The sequence below is a fragment of the Sorex araneus genome, chromosome 3 (genome assembly GCF_027595985.1).
Source record: "Sorex araneus isolate mSorAra2 chromosome 3, mSorAra2.pri, whole genome shotgun sequence".
Lineage (NCBI taxonomy): Eukaryota > Metazoa > Chordata > Mammalia > Eulipotyphla > Soricidae > Sorex > Sorex araneus.
Genome location: NC_073304.1, coordinates 85,433,069 through 85,456,953, shown reverse-complemented (window position 1 = coordinate 85,456,953; position 23,885 = coordinate 85,433,069). Strand labels below are relative to the sequence as shown.

The window sequence follows — 23,885 nt, the reverse complement described above, 5'->3', positions numbered from 1 at the left end:
TTTCTTTAAAACCTCTTCTGTTGGGCTTCCAGGGCTGCCCTCACTTTTAGATCCACCAGTTCTAGCCTTTCTCTTCTGGGCTGGTCCCTTGTCCTGGGTTCGACTACTGCCAGCTCTCGTCTCCCCAGCTGTCCTTGTTCTTCCAGCTTCTCATTCCACAAATACCCTCCTGCAGTGGCCCTTCTCTTTACAGATAGGAGAGGATGTGTTGAAGGAAACACAGAACAAAGCCAAACTCTGCCAAAGGGGACGAGTACTGAAAATAAGATGAAAGAGAGGGGCATTCCTTGTTCTTCACTCTCCATCCTCTTCCTGCCCATCTCTCTTCCCAAACTCAGCTGGAGAAAAGGAAGTGAAACTTTTTTTTTTTTGCGTTTTGGGTCACACCCAGCGATGCTCAGGGGTTACTCCTGGCTTTGCACTCAGGAATTACTCCTGGCGGTGCTTGGGGGACCATATGGGATGCCGGGGATCGAACCCGGGTCGGCCGCGTGCAAGGCAAATGCCCTACCTGCTGTGCTATCACTCCGGCCCCTGAAACTTTATTTTATGCATTTTACTTCTTCGGGGTTTGGGAGCCACGCAGGGTGGTGCTTCTGGGGCTACTCCCATCTCTGGGAATCATGCAATACCAGAAATTGAACCTGGGTCAGTTGCATCCAAGTGAACCCCTGTACTATTGCTCTCACTGGACAAAGGATTGAAAATTGTAATGTGTAAAGCCATTGTCAGATTGTGTCAGATTATTAGCAGTAAGAGACTCCTATGATTAAAATCTTCTTCTACCTCACATCATCTGTGCTGGGTCCCTGTGGACTGAAACAGAATTGGGTCACTTTCCTTTCTTATGTTGTGCCCAAGTTTCAGATCCCCAACTGTGGAGAGACTAAGTTCCACACATGATAATGCAAAAGCAAAGGAACTTTATTACTAGCCTGGGCCAGCACTGGCCCAAGCGAGGGTCCAAGTCTCATCCAACACAGTGGAGTCTTGACAAGGACCTTGACTCCAAATCCCAAGCAGTTTATATAGGGTTCTGTCAAGAATCGGTTTACATACCAATCTATTTTTAGCACTGCCCTATTACAACAGTGGTCAGCAGTTAGAAGGCAGGTACCAGTAACGGTTTGGGATTCTTTCCAAGAAGGGTTTGGCAACACCTCATGACTGACCAGATCCAACTGCCCAGTTTCTTATCTAGGTGAATTACTCAATTGGGAGTTTACCAGAAACTGCAAGTCCTGCTTTGGGGAAGCAGAAACTGAGGCCTAGTTGAGACTTAATGTTAGCTATAGCTTGTCATGGCATAGGTTTTGCCCTCACACTTAGTCCCTTATTTATTTTACTCTTGTGTTCTTTGGAACTATTTCTAACATAAATTTACCTGTCAGAAAGGGTTTTACTTATTTATTTTTCAGTTTGCTTGTTTGTTTTTGGACCACAGGCAGTGATGCTCAGGGATTACTCCTGGCTCTGCACTTAGAATTCCTCCTGGTGGTGCTCGGGGGACCATATGGGATGTTGGGGATTGAACCTGGGTTTGCTGCATGTAAGGCAGGCATCCTAACCACTGTACTTTCGCACAACTTTCCCTTTCAGGTTGCTTAATTATGTCTCGGGAACCAAGGGAGTAAAACAGAGAGTATTTGAGTATTTGTTATATAACCGCTAGACTAATTAGTGAATATATAATTAGCACAGTGTCATGTATCATTGTTGAATGCTTTTTCCCAAGCTGTGCTGATGTTGTGTGCTGGCAGTGGAGGGATAGTAAGCATTCAGTTTGTTGATCAAAGGCAGTTGCCATTGATAGATGTGCCTATGAAACAAATTACTCAAAAGTAAATCAGTTTCCATAAAATAATATCAAACTTCAAGTTTTAATTTGTTCATTTGGGTATTTATGAACTCATATATAAATTTGTGATTGATGCTAATGGGTATCAATAGAATTTCCAATGGAAGTTCACGTTTTTATATCTCTATGTGTCAGGGGATCTCCCAAGCAGTGAGGGGCCACTCCTGGTGCTACTGGGCCAACTGACGGGCTCAGTGTGAGGGCACAAGGATGTGGTATTGTCTCAGCCCTGCAGTGCTGGGACTACTGGGGCATCCTGGCAGTGCTTGAGGCCCTCTAGGACCATACCTGGTCATGCTTGGTATCTTCCAGGCTGCAACTGGAAGGCTGCAGTCAGGTGTCTATCTGGAGTCAGGCATGAGTTATGCTAGGCATGAGTTAAACTCTGTTCTTGTTAGACTTCATGATCTTTCCATGTCTTAGGGGAGAAATAATCTCTCTAGTGAAAATGTAGTATAGGGGCTGGAGTGATAGCACAGCAGGTAGGGCATTGCACGCGGTCGACCCGGGTTTGATTCCCAGCATCCCATATGGTTTCCTGAGCACCACCAGGAGTGATTCCTGAGTGCAAAGCTAGGAGTAACCCCTGGGCCCGGTGTGACCCAAAAATTAAAAAAAAGAAAAAAGAAAATGTAGTATAAATGGTGAAAAAATATGCCTGCAAGACTATAGAAGTAATTTAACATGTAGCCAAGGATTTCTTAGAGATCTTTATGGGATTGACATAGTAGATATTTAGAGCTGTGAACTCCTTCTCCTCCACTCAATCACAAATGACTTTGGATTGAGATGGCGGGGGAGCAAGCTTAATAACAGAGTTAAATACCTTCTTTCCTCCCTTTTCTCTGGAAACTTTCTCTCGATGTCTCTTAGGTAGAAGTGGAGTCTGTGTGTATTAAAGGGTTTCGGTTGGTCAGATAAGATATGGCCAGTGACACTGAGACTCTTGCCATAACTACTTAGAGAATAATACACCTTTCAGGGGACCTAATAGACACAATGGGCAAGATCAGGGAACAAAGTACCTTGAGAAGTTGTTTATCTAGGATAAAAAAATTGAAAAAAAAAAACCCGAAAGAAGGGAATTCATCAGTATCAGACTCTGTCCTTTTCTTTCTCCTTCTACCTTCCCTCCTCTCCCCCTCCCCCTCTGCTGCCCTCCTTCCCCTCCCCTTCCTTCCCTTCCCCTTCTCATGGGCCACTCATAGCAGTGCTCAGGGCTTACTCCTGCTCAGGGATCACTCCTGGCGGCCTTGGGGAACCATATGGGGTGTTGGGGGTCGAATTGCACGCAAGGCACGTGTCCTGCCCTGCTAGACTATCTCCCTGATTCCTCTTTGTGGTCTTCTTTTCCTTTATTTTACTTCTCTTCTGGGGTCACCGTGACTGAGGCCATACTTGGCTGTGGTGCTTGCACCCTTAGGTTGCTCGCCCACACTAGCGTGATGGATGGAGCGTTCAGTCCTTTGCTGCAGTGTGAGGGAGCAAGGCAGGTGCTCCCCCACTGAGCTACAGCCCTGGCCCCCCATCCCCACCCTGTGCCTGCCTCTGCAAAGCATGTGAACGTCTGAGTGACTAGAGGGGCTTTGAGGCTTCCATTAAAAGGAAAAAGCCTCAGGTGGTTAGATCACTGGGTTTAAAAACAAATCTTGATTGTGCTCTATAGTTTAGCGACCTCTTATAGTACTTTTGCTGCTAAAACATATCCATTTGTCGAAGGTTCATCTAAAATTCTTTCTGTGATACAGCAGGAGATGACTGGAAGTAGCTATTGTAGGAGTCTCTTTATATATTCTAATATATTATAAAAATGAACCCTTTAAATAATCCATCTGAATTATTCATTGGGAATCAGTATTCTAAGGAGGGGATAGGCCAGGGAGATTGGAGGCATGTATTTCATAAGATGCTATTCATTCAAGGTAATTATTCAAAATTTACCATGAATTCTAATAAACTTTCTACAGAGCTTTTCCCTTTTAATTCAGTTTCTGCTTAATATGAACCTCCTGTGTCATTTCAGGAAAACCTGTGGAATCAAATTAATTGTAACTGAAGTAACAGTTTTCTCATTCAAATAGAGATCAGCTTCAACAGAACTGGGCAAATACCAGATTGTTTAATCACAAGTTAAGGCAAATTGATACTTCATTAGAGAAGAAGTGGCTCAAATATTGAAACAGGGAGAAAGAGCAAATTGTATTGAGAGCCACGAGGCACAGTCTCTCCCAGATTTTCTTATCACATTCTCATTGGTGGCCATAATTCTTCTGATACCAATAGCAGGAGAGCTACTATTACTTAGCCAATGCTGACACTTTGGGCCACTTAGAAATTGAACTGCATATTTTTGCAAAATTTGAATTAGGTAGATAAAATAGAACATTTCCCCCCCCCACCCAACCTACTTAATTTTTTTATTACTAGTTTTCAATCACTCCTGCTCCAGCCTTACGCATGAAGGAACCACCAGAGAAACCCAGGTGTGCACGACCCAGGGCTGAGATCTCCAAGGCTGCTCGGATGGTACTGGGCCTCTTCCACCCAGATCCCCCATTTTCCAGTATCTAGGCAGTCACACCGGAAACTGCCCCCCCCACCTATAATCCCATCAACAGTCAACATCCAGAGACTATAAAACCAAGCTCCTGGAAGTGACATCTGAAAGCCTAGTTCTCCCTCTTGGAGAACCTGACAAGCTGCCAAGGGTTTATTGCCTGCACGGGAGAGCCTGACAAGCTTCCCATGGTGTATTCATATCCCAAATACAGTAACAGATATATACATCCCTCTCAGAGAGCCTGGCAAGCTACCGAGAGTATCCCGCCTGCATGGCAGAGCCTGGCAAGCTACCTGTGGCGTATTCAGTATGCAAAAACAGTAATGATAGGTCTCATTCTCCTGACTCTGAAAGAGCCTCCAATCGCTGGGAAAGACAAGTAAGGAGAGGCTGCTCCATGCTCAGGGCATGGGGGCCAGAGTGATAGCACAGCGGGTAGGGCGTTTGCCTTGCATATGGCCAACCTGGATTCTATCCCCAGCATCCCATATGGTCCCCCGAGCACCACCAGGAGTAATTCCTGAGTACAAAGCCAGGAGTAACCCCTGAGCATCGCTGGGTATGACCCAAAAAGAAAAAAAAAATCTCAGGGCTGAGTGTAATAGAGATGTTACTGGTGCCTGCTCGAGTAAATCAACGAACAATGGGATGACAGTGATACAGTGATTTTTTAAAAATTGAATCACAGTGAGATATACAGTTACAGAGTTGTCCATGATTAGGTTTCAGTTATATAATGTTCCAACACTCGTTCCTTCACCAGTGTACATTTTCCACCACCAGTGTCCCCAGGTTCTCTCCTGCATCCCTACCCCACTGCCTGCCTCTGTGGCAGACACTTCTCTCTCTCTTTCTCTCTCTCTCTCTCTCTCTCTGTCTCTCTCTCTCTCTCTCACTCCTTGAAGATAGAACATTGTTAACTACTTAAAATTTCCCTGGGAAGTTTACATGAGTCAGCTTTTGAGTATTGGTGTTCCCTATCCCAAGGTTCAATAGACCTTAATGGTGTCTTTTTGGTTTTACCTTATTTATTTTTTAAACATTAAATATAAATAAAATGTTAATTCATTATTGTGAATGTATAAAACCCCTTAGTAGGATAGGAGTAAATAGACCTTTCTTAATCTAGTAAAAGGGCAACTATAAGTGCCATGAGTATATGCCATACTCCAAAACAAGTGCTGAGTTTGTCTTGCCTTTTAAAGAAGCTCCTTTAATGTTTTTGCGAGACTGGTTTTGTTTCAATTTTGGTATAGGTGCTGCCAAAGTGAACACTTTGCGAGACTGGTTTCAAGGCTAAGAATTCCTTAAGCTGGTACCTGTTTTTGAAGCTCTGTATATGAACAAAATCTCACTGGAAAGAGTATTCGTGGTGACTTATTCGCTTTAATGGGTTTTTGCACTGTATCTCTCCATTCTCATCTGGCTCATAAAGTCTCATTTGATAGATCTGCTGTGAATCTTAAGGACTTTCCTTTGTATATAAGTTTCTTTTTAATCATGAATTTTGTCATTCTGAACACGGTATGTCTTCAAGTCTTCCTATTTGAGTCTGTTTCCCCTTCAGGCTTCTTGGATCTCAACTCTGGAAAATTCTTGTCTATGATTTATTTAACTTGTTTTTTCATTGAATTTTCCTTCCTGTTCTTCAGGGATTTTGGTAATTTTTATACCATTCCTCTTGAACTCATCCTGTCGTTCTCTGGTATGTGCTTCATTTCTTTTTAGGCTTTTTTCACCCTTTGTTGTTTTCTAGCAGTTTCTTCCATTTCATCTTGGAACATCTCAAACTTTTCCTCAGCTTCTGCTATTCTGCTGATGTAGAATATAGAGCTTGAGAACTGTTTCATAAAGTATGTTGAATTGTCTTTGACATGACTTGAAAAGTCAAGGAATGGTAATTAAATGCTATTGATATTATGACAAAAATAACCAAATATACACCTTTATTTTTCTGATGTATATATTTTTGAGAAAAAAATGTGTGTGCATATTCATGTGCCTACAAATACATATATATGTGTGCATGTATGTTGGATGATACAAGACATTGAATGAGGTTACTCTTTATACTTCAAAATAATTCAGATTTAGACTTTTTTTTTGTTTTTGTTTTATTTATTTTTTAATTGAGTCACCGTGAGAACAGTTACAGGGCTTTTAGGATTGAGTCTCAGTCATACAATGATCAAACACCTATCCCTTCAGCAGTGCACATGTTCCACCACCAATAACCCCAGCATACCCCCCTCCCACTCCCCCTCTGCCTCTGTGGCAGATGATTTTCACTTTGCTCTTTTCTTACTTTGATTACATTACATTTTCACTTTACTCTTTCCTTACTTTGATTACATTTATCAAAAAATTACATTTTTTGATAAAAACTCACTATCACTATTTGGAATTTTCCCCCCAACAATCAGACCTGTTGGAATGGCATCATTAGATTGTGTGTTTTCTATTGTTGGTAACAAAGAGCTTATGATGCTGCACGGTCGTAAAAGCGGCCGCCCAGATTTGGAATTCTGGTATTAAGTCCAGAGGTATTTCTTCGAGCAGCCACTGCATTCCGAGATTGGTTTCTGTGGCGCAGGAATCATGACTGTTCAGGAGCGGAGGAACCGTACATGGGTGACCGCTCGGGGTCTCATTTGGGCAGAAGGCAGGGCTGGTTCTGCCTCTCCCATCACAAGATTCCCCATACATCCCGTCCCACCAATGCAAACTCCTACCTCTCTGTCCAGTTGGTTCTGATCGGTGGCGGTCACCATGCTGTCCAGGGGGGAAAGGCCAAGGGACAGAAACCCTTCCCCTCTCAGGGCTGCACGGGGCCATAGCTTAGTTATGAGTCCAGGAGTATATCTGCCAGCAGCTGCTGCATCCTGAGATTGGTTTCTGTTCCTCCGGGATAATGGACACTCAGGGGTGGCGGAGCCATTCCTGAGCATATATTTTGTATATCAGGAAAGGTCGTGCGATTTGGAGATGTCCCAGTCCTGCATACCGGAGCTGTGTTAGTAGAAGCTCAGTGTTGCCAGGGCTCCATCTGGGGAAGGCGTGCCAGCTGTACCTTCCCCGTCTGGCACCCCGGTGTTGTTGGCCCGATCTGGGGTCCAGAGCTATCTCCGGCTGGCAGTGCCTTCTGGAACGGCTTGATTCTTTGTCAGGTTTAGACTTTAATCTATTTTAAGAAAGAGAGAGGTGACTTAGAGGGTGGAAAGAACCTACGCTTCTTTGTTGTTGTTGTTGTTGTTGTTGTTGTTGTTGTTGTTTGGCCTACCTATGGCTGTCCTCAGAGCTTACTCCTGGCTCTGCACGCAGGAATCACTCCTGGTGGTGTTCCGAGGATGGGATGCTGGGGATTGAAAGGTTGGCTTCATGCAAGGAAGGTGTCCTACCTGCTCTACTATCTCTTTGACCCTGGGTTCAGTTCTTAGTTGCAAAAGGATTTAAGCTCCAGATGCCACCCAGAGTTTTATAAATTAATGGATAGAAAATGTGCAAATAGAAAATAGCAGACTCAAGTTTTTGAGTATTTCATTAAAAACAAATTTTTTATTTTATAAATGTGGTTATACTAATATTAGCACTTAGGATTCTAACAAACCATATTTAGTGCTCTCAAATTTTTATAATACATATACTGTTAAAGTATGATCTGAAAAACCAATTAGAAGCATGCATGATAGGGGCTGAAGAGATAGTACAGCAGATAGAGCATTTGCCTTGCACATGACTGACCCAAGTTCAATCCCCGGCACCCCATATGGTCCCCTGAGCCTGCCAGGAGTGATCCCTCAATACAAAGCCAGGAGTAGGCTCTGATCACCACTGGGTATGGCCTACCCCCTTCACCCCCTCAAATAACAGCTACAATAATAACAACAACCCATGTGTAATATAATAGGAAGGGAGAGGGGAGGGAGAGGGAAAATGGAATATGAGAGTAGCTTTGCACTGCACTGTCGTCCTGTTGTTCATCAATTTACTCGAGTGGGCACCAGTAACGTCTCCCTTGTGAGACTTGTTGTTACTGTTTTTGGCATATTGAATACACCACGGCTAGCTTGCTAGGCTCTGCTGTGCAGGCATGATACTCTCGGTAGAAATTGACGGGGTCTCTGAGAGGGATGGAGGAATCAACCCAGGTGGGTCACATGCAAGGCAAATGCCTGTGTTGATGAAAATTATTTCTTAAAAATATGCTACATGCATGAGAAACCTGGCCCATAGACTGTTTTTTCATCTACATTCTTTGCAATGAATTTTCCTGCTTATTTTGTAACTAAAAATGTTTGATTCTACATAACCTATAAAGCAATGAAAATAAGCAGTAATGAGAGAAAAGTCTTAATATATTACACAGAATTGTCTTTATGGAAACCCCCCCTGGTAAACTAGATGCTTCTGATTTTGTTACTGAAGAAACTGGGCTACATACACTTTCTGGCCAGAAACATTAGATACTAAATCAGTTTTAGATGGTCACTCTTTTAAGTCTTACACATAAACAAGTGAGGAAAGATGCTTTAGTTGTAATTTGTGTTTCAGTGGAAAAGAGATGAGGGAAAAATATTCTCCAAATTCACAGCATCTTAAATTCATCATTATTTCTCAGCCTATCACTTGCTGGCAGAGAAACTTGGGAGGACCTGATACGGTGGCATTAATATAAATGGCTTTTACTTGGAATAACTCTGTGTATTCACACATTGTTCACTGCGGGTTTCATGTCACTGTGTATGACAAGTTTGATAAGGAGTTTCTAGGAAGCCACTTGCTTCATACTCAAATACTTGAACTGTTTCTTTCCACCTTGTCTGGCAGATAGACAGGTAGCTGTAGAATGTTGTGTTCCAAGAGAGACTTGACAAGAAGTTGCATCAGCATCTGAGGACTGATGCATGCTTGACCTCAACCCTCGAGCTTGCTCTCCTCTTCGCTGGCTCCCTCACTCTCTTCTGAGTGAGAGGAGCTGTGGGCTCACTGATTGGAGGGTGTTCTCTGAAACACACAGAGGAGAGAGAAGTCTTGGGTCATGACTGGTTGGCCTGAAGGATCTGACTCTCTGCCCCAGTAGAAGCTCCAGCAATTCACTAGGCTGCCTGCATACCTGGAGACTCAGGCCCTCGGAGACTCAGGTGAACAAGTAGATCATTTTTTCTAGAAAGGATATTTCTCAAACTGTTTGTGTGAGTGTGTGTGTGTGTGGTATATATAGTAAATATAGATTCCCATTCTATACCAATGGATCGTGATTCAGGAATTCTGATAGAGTAATTCTAGATGTTCAGTGAGGTTTAGGAATTGTTGACTTAGGATATCCTCACTTGAGGATATTCTACAAAAGGGATTATCTTACCACATGCCCTTTATTCTTTGCTTCCTTATTTTACATATTTATTTATTCAGTAGATATTCATTGAATGCCTCTCCTCTGCCAGACATAGATGTAGGCTGGGAAGTGAAGTTAAAACAGCAGACAAAACTGACATGTTTTTTTGTCTTCAGGAGCTAGAGAGGAAGCTGGTAAATTAATATCTAACACAAGGACTGTGATGGCAATAGTAGAGATTATTGGAGGGAGTCACATTAAGCATTTAAAAAGAAATAAGTAGAGAAATTCACGTTTCAGCCAAGACCTGTGAACCTGTGTGTTTCAAGAGCAGAAAACCTGATAAGAGTGACTGGCGCCCAGCTGGCCGTGGAAGAGAGGAGTAAGGCTTCACAGGCAGGCGCAGGTCATGCTGACTCTTTGGTATTATGGGGAGTGGGGGGCAGATAGAGATAGGCAGGGCCATCAGATGTGCAGTTGGAAATAGTCTGGAGTTAAGAGGGAAAACCTAGTTTAGAATGTGAATATGTTTGTGTGGGGGTGAGGGGATCATCAGCATTTCCACAGAGAACCATCCAATGGGCAATCTGACCTGGGAAGGACTAGAGCGAGAGTAGAGGGAAGGGCAAAGTTTGGAGAATGAGTAGTGAGTAGCAGCACTGGCGTGGGAGAGGAGGGAAAGGGGGGGAAACTAAAATGACTGAATGGCGCCAAGTCATTCCTCATGTTGAGTTCTCCACCCAGGTACACATAGCTGCTGCATTCGGAGATGTTCGTTCCATTAAGAGCAAATGGAACGTCAGGGACTAGTTCATTTTTTATAAACATCGTTTTGTTGAGATTCAGCACAGCCCAACCTTTCCATACTCGTGATCAAAGTGGACCAGCATTTGTGCCGCTTGGCTAATGTTTGGTGTTATGAGAACAATGTCATCAGTGAAGTGGAAGTGGTGTAGTTGCCGACCGTCTATCTTCACTCCCATTCCTTCCCATTCCAGTCGTCACATGATGTTCTCGGGGGTGGCACTGAAGAGTTTCGGTGAAATGGTATCCACCTGCCAAACCCCTCTCTTTACTTCAATGATCACTTCCTTGTAGAATGGGGAGATCCTGGTGGTGAATCTGTAAAACAGCTCTCAGAGGATCTTGATGTACTGAGTTTGAACGCCCTGTTTGGCTAGGGCTTCGATGACCCCTTCAGTCTCAACAGAATTGAAGGCCTTCTTTAAATCAATGAACGTTAGACAGAGCGGCATCTTGAACTCTCACGAAACTTCAATGAGTTTGGTCACTGTGTGGATATGGTTGATCATCCTTTTCAGAACCCGCCTTGCTCTCATGGTTGTCCTTCGTCTAGTGTTCTGCCTATTCTATTCAGGATGACTCAAGTGAGCAACTTGTAGACAACGGACAGCAGGCAGATTGGGTGATAGTTGCTGATGTCATGAATGTCTCCCTTCTTGTACAACAGAACGGTCCTGCTAGACTGTGGGGTCCCATCCTGTCCCACAGGGAGGACCCCTCGTGGGGCTAAGGAGGGGACGTAACCGAATGAACAGACGCAGAGCCAGAAGGAGGAGGAGGAGAGAGAGAGAGTTTATTCACAGCAGTTACAATACTTATACCTCTTGGTGGGAGGGGGTGGTATGCATGCTTGGACCCCCACAGGAACAATAGTAAAATGTTGATCAGGCATGGCCGTTGGCTAGTGAGACAAGTGGTGAAATGATAAGATCACAGGAATCCCAAGCAGCCTCCGCTTGACTAGACGATAAGAGCCAAGCTCTGTAAGATGGCTCCCTACATCTCCCCCTGTTTTGTTTTAAATTAAATGTGGTCAGGGGAGGCATTGTCCGGTATCCCTTGTGACACAAACAGGAAAGCATGAAAGTACACATCTCAAGGGGGGAGATGCGGGCGACACATGTGCTCAGCCACATGGCACAAGCAGCACATGGGCTCAGGCAGCATATGCGCGCGCTTCCTTTGTTCAAGGTGTCTTTTATAGGGTCTCTTCAACCTGCCCCCACGTGGGGGCTTCTTCTCGGGTAAAAGTCCGTTGCTAAGGAGGTTACCAGGGAGGTTGGGAGTGGTGATGGTCTTCTTTAGAAAGTCTTATCAGGTCTGTTTTCTGTATCCACAGGGTGGGTCAGTCTCAGGATTCTCCTTCCTGGAGACTTTATTAATCTGTTTCATTGCCAAGGGCCTTTCCCTATCTACCTGCCTACAACATATTCCTCCCTAGAGATTTCACCACCTTAAATCTTTAAGGGGAAAATGGTCGGTGATCCATCTTCTGAAGCTGCTTCATGCTGACAGAGGGGCGCAGACCCTGCCTGCACAAGGGGTGAAACCTCAAGCTACCTTAGTTTTAGTGGGCCCCAGGCAATGAACTGGTTGGGTTCCTGAAGTTATCTGAAAGAAAAGATCAGATCAATTAGACTGAGGGATGGCACTTTGAAATGATTAGACTCTGGAGATGTGGAAGGTCCTTTCTGACCTAGTAAGGACAAAATAGTTTGCTGTCTTAGGAAACATAAGAGTTAAAGCAACAGAAACCAAAGCAACATAATGCCACACCCATTTCTGTCATAAAAACAATGGAAAAGAATAACTGCTCCACCCATGGTTGATAGAAAATGACTTCCTATGTCCAGAGTTTTCTAGTGGCCTAGAAGCACCAAGCCACTTCTCAGGTTGGAAAAGCTACCCATCCACTGAAGCTATCAATTGGAACCAATAGATATTTATACCTTGAATGAGTGTTTGATCATTTGCATGATGTCAAGCTGCCAATCCTCTCCTTGGTAAATTCGTTGATGCTGAACAAGTGTTAGGAAAGGAAGCCCAGAATTTCCACTAGGTTCATTAATGAAACAGAAAGCACAGTACTGAGTTCCTTCCCATGAAAGATGGCTTTCAGACTAGTGATAGCAAGTTCAACATTGAGTCCCAAAGACTAGGCTGCTTACTTTACAGTCAGCAAAACACATTTTACCTGAATTACCCAGAAGGAATACCTTTTAGGTCAAGATTAGAATACATTTACTAGATCACTCTGTAGAATTTGAATCTGATTCTTTAAAAGGCAAGTTACAGAAACATGGTTTTCTCTCCACCTTCATTTTAAAATTTGCCTGATGGCTTAACAAATCTGACTTGTTCTTTTGCATAAACACAGCAAGATTGGGTGGTATGCATGCTTGGACCCCCACAGGAACAATAGTAAAATGTTGATCAGGCATGGCCGTTGGCTAGTGAGACAAGTGGTGAAATGATAAGATCACAGGAATCCCAAGCAGCCTCTGCTTGACTAGACGATAAGAGCCAAGCTCTGTAAGATGGCTCCCTACACTAGACCTCAATATAAATAAAAATAACAATAAACCAACACTATCTGCGAAGCATGATAAAGTGAACAGACTAGACCAAGGCAGCCTGCGTATATGTATATGCATGTGCATCCTTAGTATTTCTGTGAAAGGAAATGGGTGTTGAATGAAGTCAGCCAGGAGGAGAAGGACAGATACAGAATAACTTCTCTCACATGACATAAAGGAACATAATGAGGGAATAACCAGAGAAAGGCAACGAAACCTGAGGACAGACCTAGAGCTGAGCTTACTGTGGTGGGGAGACAGCATGGTGGCAAGGGAGCCCAGTTTGGTGGATAGGTGGAGGGCAGACATTGAGACAGTGGTGAAGAGAAGCAGACACTCTGGTGGAGGACGGCGATTTGGAATGCTGTGTGAAACCTTCACTGTCGCTGTTACTATCATCCCCTTGTTCATCGATTTGCTCGAACGGGTGCCCAGTAACGTCTCCATTCGTCCTAGCCCTGAGATTTTAGCAGCCTCTCTTTACTCGTCCTTCCCAGCAGTGCCGCATTGGAGGCTCTTTCAGGGTCAGGGGAATGAGACCCAACACTGTTACTGTTTTTGTCATATTGAACACGCCCCGGGGAGCTTGCCAAGCTCTGCCATGTGGGCAGGAAACTCACGGTAGCTTACTATTATCAATTTTGTAAATCACAGTAAAAAAATGAAATTTAAAAATAAAATTAAATATTCAATATTAAAAAAGAAGAGGAGGAAACAGGAGACTGTAGATTTAGAGAAGCCACCAGAGGAGACGATGCAGGAAGAGCCAGTTCATGTGTCATGGCTGAAAGATGATGAATAGCACAGTCCAGTCCCGTAGCTACGAGCTGGGAGCACTGGAGAGGTGACCAGTGCAAATCAAAACTGTGCTGTGAGTACAAAAGAAAGTGAAGGTCACACTATGGATATCCAAATGAATGCAAGGTTTTGTACCCCCTTTTTAAAATATGTACAGCAACCCTCAAAGCTTTAGTATAGAAGTACAGATGAAATAGATCTCATTAATACAAGTAAGGATTACTTTGAAATATCTGAGATATAGTGGGTTAAATTAAATATAACATTCAAATTTTACTTGCTTTTTTTGTTTTTAAAAAATAATTAATTGTACCTGGGGTTCATTTCCTGTTTGTGCTACAGTGCTTGGCAACATGGAGGTAGTCTGCAAACTTGATAACAGTAACAGCATGAGATTAAGTCATGGCTGGCAAATTGCTTATACTCAAATGAAATTGTACTACATTATAACTTATATAATAATTATGGTTTATTATGCTTGAAATTATGTAAAACCACTAAAAATTATGCTAGGCATTTAGAAATATATGTGATTTAATCATTTCATTAAGCCTATAAGATCTGTTTAAATGAATTGTATTATTTTAATTATTTATTTTTTATTTTTTCTTTATAATTAATTTTTTTAGAGCATTACCAAACTGTTCATGATTGGATTTTAATCATACAGTTTTCCAACACCCATCCCTGCACCAGTGTACATTTCCTAGCACCAGTGTCCCCAAGTTCCCTCCCATCACCCCCCACTCCCCACCCTCTTGCCTGCTATTTGGGCAGGCACTTTTCTTCTTCTTATTCCTCCTCCTCCTCCTTTTTCTCCTCCTCCTCCTCCTCCTCCTCCTCCTCCTCCTCCTCCTCCTCCTCCCTCTCCTCCTCCCCTTCCCCCCCTTGCCCCCTTCTCTCCCTTCTCCCTCTCCCTCCCTCCCTCCCTCCCTCCCTCCCTCCCTCCCTCCCTCCCTCCCTCCCTCCCTCCCTCCCTCCCTCCCTCCCTCCCTCCGTGTCTCTCTCTCTCTCTCTCTCTCTCTCCTTTTGGGCGTTGTGATTTGCAGTATTTATACTGAAAGGTTTAAAATCAGCCCTCAAATGTAATTTTTATATTTTTAAGCTGTATTTTCATTATTGCGTTTTTGTCTTTTAAATATTTTTCTTTTAACTGAGATTCTTTCTTTTTTCATATCTGGCCAGGAAACTTCATGGTGTTATGGTCAACGTGCCGCACAACCGTGTTCAAATCTGTCACCAACAGGTTCATTAAAAACCTGACGTGCGCCGGGATCTGTGCCAGCCTGGTCTGCGTGCCCTTCGACATCATCCTCAGCACCAGCCCTCACTGTTGCTGGTGGATCTACACCGTGCTCTTCTGCAGGGTCGTCAAATTCTTGCACAAAGTCTTCTGTTCTGTGACTATCCTCAGCTTCCCTGTTATAGCCTTGGACAGGTGAGGGCAGATCATCACGGGCTAGAGGTGTATTCTTTATTAAAGAGTATTAAACAATTTGCATTCACGAAGCAAATGGTGAGTAGTTTGTGGAACAAGTTTGTAGAACTCTGGAACACAAGTTCCACAGACTGTCAATTTGAGTTTGTGTTCAGCAGCAGAAGAATTAATGTCTGAAAGAATCTCACGAAAGGCTGGTTAGTTTAGCGTCAGCTATGGGCAATAGGTCTATTGAGCAAAGACAGGACACAGGAGTGGGGATAGGGTTAACAGCATAAGGATGCCCGAGGGGAGACCCTAGACCAGGATGCAGCTTCAGCTTGGTTGGAGTTGGTGATTTTTTGATCCAGGATGGATAAAGTTCTGGAAAAACAGGGGGCACAATTCAGTGGTTACTTAACAGATGATTAGACCGTCCCGTTCAAACCTGCCATAGAATACCTGGATCTTTTTCAAGGATTTATTTCCAGAGCTTTGATTGTTATGGTTGTTTTCTCTTTTTATCCATTTGGTTTTTCCCCCTATTTTGGGGGGGTGGCTCTCAGGCAGTGCTCAGTGGCTGCACCTGGTGATTTGGGCAACCAGACTAGAGAGTTTGGTGCTCTGGCCAGGTAATGCAATGCTACTTGAGCTGGGGCCCCCTGGGTCAGCCTAGTGATGCTCAGAGGGTTCTAGGGTTACCCCCAAGGTGTGCTCAGTTACCTCTGGTGCTGCGGTGCACACTGAGAGTGTTTTGTCCTGAAAAGCTTTACTTTGTTTGTTTGTAGTGCCAGGGCCCAACCTGGGCCTCACACATGTGATGTATGTGCTCAATCATGTCACATCCTGACTCCTGAAAGGGTTTTTTTTCTTCTTCTTTTCTTTATAAGCTTTATTAAGATATTGGCACCTCAATAAATTCACTTATTTTAAATATGTCAGTAAATATTGGTATGTTTAAGGACCTGTGCATCCATCCCTGCAACTGAGCTTTAAAATGTCTGAAAGAATCTCATAAAAGGCTGCTTGATTTAGCAGCAGCTGTTAATGGAAATGAAATCATTGTCACTGTCATCCCGTTGCTCATCGATTTGCTCGAGCGGGCACCAGTAACGTCTCCATTTGAGACTTGTTGTTACTGTTTTTGGCATATCGAATATGCCATGGGGAGCTTGCCAGGCTCTGCCATGTGTGCGGGATACTCTTGGTAGCTTGCCGGGCTCTGTGAGAGGGGCAGAGGAATCGAACCCAGGTCGACCACGTGCAAGGCAAACACCCTACCGCTGTGCTGTCGCTCCAGCCCGGAAATAAAATATATGAAATATTTCCTTCAGTCTGAAAAGAAGCTCATGCTTATTTCTAGAGTTATAGTCATTCCCCCCTCCCAGCCCCATGCTCTAGGCAATGACACCTGCTGGAGGTGGTGGTTTGTTTTGTTTTTTACCTTTTGTGTACAGGCAATCATGTGATATGGGATTTCTTGGGCCTGGCTTCTCTCACTCAACATAGTGTCTTTGAGATTCATCCATATCATAGTCTACATCAGGATTTCACTTCTTTTGTTGCTAAATTATCTTTCATTGTATGGCTATAAACATTTTTTTTGTTTATCCATTTATTTGTTGATGTACATTTGAGTTGTTTCCACTTCTAGCTATTGTGAATAATACTATTGTGAATCCTACATGTTTTTCAGCGATAATAATCAACAAGTGTAGGAACACATTTTTTTCTGAACAGTTTGCTATTATGCCTCGAAGCATTGCTGCAATCCCCATGGATTATCTTGGGCCCTTTGCTCAGATAAGAACATATGCAAACAGTTTTCTTTCCAGTGAGGATGTCTCTCAAATTTTTTCCACCTTAAAAAGGAGATAAGATCTTTAGTAGAAGAACAAGACTGGCATATTCCTCATTTATTACTGAATTGCAGGCTACTTGCAAGCACCAGTCATGGCTTGGATGGAGACAAAGGAAAGACAGTCCTTCCTCACTACTTTCTCAGACACTTGTCATGGCACTGAGTCAGCAGGCTAATTGGGAGACCACCTACACTTTCTGCATCATTTTTTAAAATTGTGCACACAAAAAAACTCCTAATGAATTGTGTGCATCTATCTCCATCTCTTTCCCAGTGCATAATGGAAGCAGAAATTATTAGGAGATTGGGTTTGTTGTCTGTCAGTTAGCAGATGGGAGCTGGAGACAGTGCACCCTTGGGCATGTATTGTGTGTGGGGTCTCACTGGACTTACAGAGTTGTGGTTAGGAAAGTTTATATTCAGAAGGAAAAGTGAGAGCATGAATAACTTATGCTTTTCTTTCTTTCTTTTTTTCCCCCTCCCAGAAAAAGATCTAGAGCACATTTCACCGCACTGCGCCCATCTATGATCAGCCATGATCGTGTTGTGTTTGCATCGTGTCTCCCTCAGCCCGGAACATTCTCCCCCAGCTTGTCCCCTGCCAGCCTCGGTCACAGTGCCATCTTCTCTAGACATTTCCCAGGTGCTTCCCTTCTGTCCCTGCAGCCTGCTCCTCTGCGGGAGCCTTCATCTCTGCGTTCACAGTTGCTCCTTTGCACGCCTCCTTTCCTGCTGCGCTTCAACACATTCCTATGCATCTTTTCTTTTTGAAAAATTTTTTTTTTTAAATTTTTGTTTTTTATATTTTTATAAATTTGTTTTTGTTTTGGGCCATACTTGGCCATGCCCAGGGCTTCCTTCTGATTTTGTGCTTGGGGATTACTCCGAGTGGGTTTGGGGGACCATCTGGGGGTGCTGGGGATCGAACCTAGGTCATCTGAGTGTAAGGCAAGTGCCCTGCTGGCTGTACTATCTCTCTGGCACCCTGCTGTGCATCTTTGCAGCTTAGTAACCTAGCACAGTACTGTGAGTTATGAGAAGACAAAAGAATACATGCTTTCTCATGCACATTTGATCATCATCCGAGGCTTCCTTATGTGCCTGGAATTTCCTAAGCATTGAGAACATTAAAGGTGTTGGTTGTTGCATTAATGGAGATAACTTCTGGGGTCCCAGGATGTAGCTTGGTGGAAGAACATGTGCTTAGCATGGCCTTAATTGGGCCCCCAGCAGTAGCAGCAGCAGCACCCACCACCACCAAGGATAACTTGGGGGAATCTGAGGTTGAGGATTGGTTACCAAGGAAACCTACAGGCATTGAGGGCATTCTCAAAGAGAGGAACTGGAGGACGAGTCTAGTTGCTGATGGCCATTGATTTAATTCAAAGAAAGGGGCTTCAGAGAGCTTTCACCCTGGGAACCCGATGCTTTCACATGTCCCCTTGGCAGCCCCATCCTCCTTGAGGACAGAAGCTCCTTCGTTTGGGCTGCGTGTTTCTCTTCTCTGGCGCTCAGTATTCTTAGTGTTCTTCAGGAGCAAGCTGGGTGCCCGAGTTCTGTGAGCCATTCTGACAAACTAACCCAGCCTCCTGTGCTGGCACCTGCAGTCTGAGGGCCAGGTAGTGTTCTCGAGTCTGTAGGAAGTTGGTCAGGAGCCCAGGGAATAGCCAGAGCTTGCAGCCCGCATCTCAAAGGAGGGTGGTCTGGGGAGGTTGGCCTCTTTCCCTGTGGAATCCCGTGCTGCCTCTGGGTAGACAGTGTTAAAACTGAGCCCAACTCTCTGGCACCCTCCTGTGTCCAAGAAGGGTGGATATGGGGAGGCCTCCAGGCGCTCAGATTACTTAATGTGCATGGAGTAAGGGCTACTCCAGCCTTAGGTGCCTGCAGAGGCGTGGTGAAGCTAAAGGGAAGCGGCCCCCCCAGATCTGGTGGCTGTTGGCAGAGAGAGCCCAGGTCTGAAGAATTACTCAGTTCCCTCAATCATTAAAACTTTGAAAGTTTTGGAATCCTGAGAAGGTGGCTACAGAACAATCAAAGCTTGAAGAAAAAAAGAAATTTAACAACAATGTCTAATTGAGTGGGCATTTCAGGCTTTTGAGTGATTATGGAGGCAACAATGGCCACTGAGCAGACAAAAATCTTTTGTTTTCCTTTGGGGATCCCCAAACAGTGCTCAGGAGGCCCAGAGGCCACACCTGGCAGTGCCTGAGGAACCGTGTGGTACAGGGTTCAGATTTGTGTCCAGACACATGTGCCTGGACTGCTGTACCTGGCGTCTAAGTAGCATAATTTTTTTGATTTTGTATTGTAGAGGACTGAGTAGTACCTAAACACCATACTCAGTGGTGTTTAGGAGTCACAGTGATGTCCAGGGGAACATATGGTGCTAGGGATTGAACCCGGGCCTCCCACTTGCAAAGCATTTACTCCAAATGCTTGTCCCTGGCTTGAGCTGACATGTTTTTTTGACAACCAAATTGATTTGGGGATGGGTCTTATCAGAAAGCATGAATCTTCCAGACAGTCTTGCTAAGCTGCTGCCAATGTGAGAGGGGCCAAGCCTGAACTGTGTGGCATGTGTTTGTTTCAAAATGTCTGTAGACAGTCTTTGTTAGTGGCTTTGACAATTTTCCTAGAGCTTCTCTAGCTCATGTAAATAAAAAGTTGTTTTTTTAAACAAACTCCTCTTTGTTGAAAAATAGATGGTTGTACAGCGAGGGAGCTATCCTTGATAGTGAGGGTGTTTGGGGGATTTAATCCTGGTGGCAGCAATACACTGCTATGGATAGGTATGATGGCTTGTTTTCCTGAGAAAGAGCCGTGACAGTTCGATGAAGACGAGGCTTTTTCTGCTCACTTGGAAAGCTGCTTCTTTCCAGTCTAGTGATTTCCTCACTGAGTGGCCAAGTCCTCAGAACTCAAGGTAAGGCTTTCAGATTCCTCTGGTGGTTCCCTCTGTCTTGGGAGTAGTAAAAGAACTTGATTCTTTGACTTACTCTCTCTTACGCTGCTGATGTTGACTCCGCTCATTTATGGAGTGTCTTTTTCCAGGAAACGGATTCTGTTTGTGCATTTTTCAGGTACTACTCAGTCCTCTATCCTCTGGAGAGAAAGATATCAGATGCCAAGTCACGTGAATTGGTGATGTATATCTGGGCCCACGCGGTGGTGGCCAGCGTCCCTGTGTTTGCCGTGACCAATGTGGCCGACATCTATGCCATGTCCACTTGCACAGAAGCCTGGAGCAACTCCTTGGGCCACCTGGTGTACGTTCTCATCTATAACATCACGACTGTCATCGTGCCCGTGGCCCTGGTGTTCCTCTTCTTGATCCTGATCCGCCGGGCCCTGAGCGCCAGCCAGAAGAAGAAGGTCATCATTGCCGCGCTGCGGACCCCCCAGAACACCATCTCCATACCCTACGCATCCCAGCGGGAGGCTGAGCTGCATGCCACCCTGCTCTCTATGGTGATGGTCTTCATCTTGTGTAGCGTGCCCTATGCCACCCTGGTGGTCTACCAGACTGTTCTCAACGTCCCCGACACGTCCGTGTTCTTGCTGCTCACTGCCATTTGGCTGCCCAAAGTCTCTCTGCTGGCCAACCCTGTGCTCTTTCTGACCGTGAACAAGTCTGTCCGGAAGTGCTTGGTCGGGACCTTGGTGCAACTGCACCACCGCTACAGTCGCCGGAACGTGGTGAGCACGGGCAGTGGGGCGGCCGATGCCAGCCTGGAGCCCAGCATGCGCTCGGGAAGCCAGCTCCTGGAGATGTTCCACATCGGGCAGCAGCAGATCTTTAAGCCCACTGAGGATGAGGAGGAGAGTGACACCAAACACACGGGCGAGGCGGAGCTCCAGGCTAAGGGGGTGGTGGCCACAGGCCTGGAGGGGGAACTGGGCTCACAGTTTGCCACCCTTGCACCACCCCCAGGCACAGTGGATCAGGCAGCCCTGGCAGGCCCCCTGGAACTCGAGGCATTCCCCGACAAATACTCCCTGCAGTTTGGCTTTGGGCCTTTTGAGTTGCCTCCTCAGTGGCTCTCGGAGACCCGAAACAGCAAGAAGCGGCTGCTTCCACCTCTGGGCAACACCCCTGAAGAGCTGATCCAGACAAAGATGCCCAAGGTAGGCAGGGTGGAGCGGAAGATGAGCAGAAACAACAGAGTGAGCATTTTCCCCAAGGTGGATTCCTAGCCGGAGAGTCAGTTGCTGGAAGCTGCCAGCAAGGTTCCAGACGACCCCAGAACACCTCCTGTTCTGCACCCTTCCCCTGGCTCCACGATTTCCACAATCTCATTGCAGCCCTGAGGGGTCGCCTCCTTCTCTGCAGGCCAAAAGTCTTTGAATGAAAGGGAAGTCTGTACAGAATCCAAATGTCCTCTTTCTTCAGGGAGTGTTAATTTATTTCTCTCCATGATCCATGTCCTAAGTAAAGTTCGCATATCTCTTTGCAAAGATGACAGGGGGGCAAGGGAAATGGGTTTGGGGTGGGCAGTCCTGGGACCCCTTTATCTCCCTGGGCCCAGCCCACAGCCTGGCAGTAGCCATCTAAGGGGCTCTGCAGATGGTTGGCATATGCTGTGGGAGTTTTAGAAAGAAGATGCCTGTTCGGTGGACTTACACAGGACAATATTAAAATGTTTTATATTGATCTCTGTTTGGGGGCAGGAGGGGGAGGACTTGCCCTTTGACCTTTTTTTCTCTGGAAGTCTCAATCAGTTTTTCCAATGCTCTTATCCCTGTCACCAGAGTATGAATAAGGAAGGTCTGCTAGCCCCCCCTGACAGACATGCCAGTTGATGTGCCTTTATTGAGGGAGGGAACTTGTCCTTGATTAAGATTTCTGTCCTGCCACTCCCGGGCATCGCTGAGCCCCCTGAGAGATGCCTGCACCCCACCTGTGGTGGATGTTGGTTGGAAAACACCACAAGCTCTTTACTGTCTTTATCCCTAGTGTTTTATCAACCAGTGAAAGAGAAGCTTAGAGGCCGAGCAGGAAAAATGAGAACTGTCCACCCTAGTCTTTCCTTGCACTTATCTCATGAGAAAGACATGTTGGGAGTAAAGTATATTGAAAAACTTGCTACCTTGTGCACACTTGAAATTGATAACTAAACAGTATGCAAAGTCAGTGAATACTGGGCCCTCTGGAAACGTTAAGCCAAAAATACTTGGTTAGGAAAGGGACGTCTGCACAGAAGAATGGGAAAAGCTGAGGAAGTTGCCTCCCTGCGGAGGGACCCCGGAACCCAGGGGTGGCCAGTCTCCCATTCAGCCCCTTCCTGCCACTGCAGCTCTGCCCGAAGGAATAGAACTGGGAGAAAGACTTAACATTGCGAAATGCCAGCCCAACTGAGTCCAGGTGAACTGGCCACTTCTTCCTGTTCCACAAAGTTTTGCCATGAACCAGAGAGTCTAGAAGGGATGGGACAGTGTCCTCAACCGAATAGCCCCCTGTGGCTCTCTCCAAAGACGCCACCTCCTGGTGGATTTCTCTGGGAAGAACACAAAACAAAGACACCACTTTGCTTTAAGGAGCGCAAATCAAATGCCGAGTCTGCTCTTCTCTCCAGAGTGTTGTGTTCTCCTTAGTGGTGTGTAGGGGAGCCCATCCAGTGCCTTGAGCAAGCTTGAAGGGAAGTGGTCCTTCTGGTGGGCACCACTCCATAGCCCAAAGGCAGTGGGCCTCGCGTCCGTCCCATCTTCTTGCCACTGTCCAGGCCCCCTGGGGAAGCTCACAGGGATAGGGAGTTTCCTCTGCCTTTTCTTCTGAGTCTGGTACCCTGTGATGCCCGAGTGTGTGCCCGGAAGCTCCCTGCGAAGGAGCCCTTTCCTCTTTGTGTTGTTTCTGCCCAAAGTGTTCCATACTCACCACAAAGCAGGGGGCTGCCCCCTGTGCATGCCACTGTAGCCCCCTCACCCTGATAGAATTGTGGCCCTTCGGGCTTAGCTACCAGAGCCTTTACAGCCGTGACAACTTTCATTGAGGGAAATTCTCATCTGTCAAAAAATCGTGTTTCCATTTCCAAGAGTCTATCAAATGTAATTCTATTTGTGTCATTTGAATATAGATATTCACAATTTAATAAATTCTGCTGAGGTAGAATTTGTAGGTATTAATGTATGTCTGAACAGATGGTTGGCTTCTAACAGATCATTTGCCAGGTATATTTCTATACTCTTTGAAGAAATACATTTTAATAAAAAAAAAATTGAAAAGCAGTTTCTGAACTAAATAAAATAGAGTTGTATGAGTTTTCTTTTTTTTTTTTTCCTGGCCTTTGTTCCCCTTCCAAGCAGCCTGAATCTCTTCCTAGACTATCTGGTTTTATATTAATGAAGAAAACTCCATGGAGCTGGAGCGATAGTACTGTGGGTAGGATGCTTGCTTTACATAAGGCTGGCCTTGAGTTTGATCTGTGACAGCCCATATAACCCCCTGAGCACTGAGTGAGGAGTAACCCTTGAGCATCACAGGGTCCAGCCCAAAAACAAAAACAACAACTGTTGGAATATAGCTCCTAAATATTTTAGGCCTAACATTGGTTTGTCCTTTCTCCCTTGCCACAGGGAGCTTAGGTTTATCAGGTTACACCCATCACAGTGCTCCTGAGTCACTCCCATTCCTTTGTCTGTAACCTCTTCTCTGTGCACTTTTCCCCAGCCAGTTAATCAC

General features: G+C 45.1%; 1 protein-coding gene across 1 annotated transcript in view; it reads left to right on the top strand.

The window, feature by feature from the left end:
* The window catches only part of GPR176 (G protein-coupled receptor 176), a 90,032-nt gene extending 66,588 nt beyond the window's left edge, over window positions 1–23,444 (top strand). The window contains exons 2-3 of the mRNA XM_055130728.1: window positions 15,117–15,369; window positions 20,290–23,444. Of these exons, the coding sequence (XP_054986703.1) occupies window positions 15,117–15,369; window positions 20,290–21,403 (1,367 nt within the window). The 3' untranslated portion in view covers window positions 21,404–23,444. The remainder of the gene's footprint in view (window positions 1–15,116; window positions 15,370–20,289) is intronic.
* The last annotated feature ends 441 nt before the right edge of the window (window positions 23,445–23,885 follow it).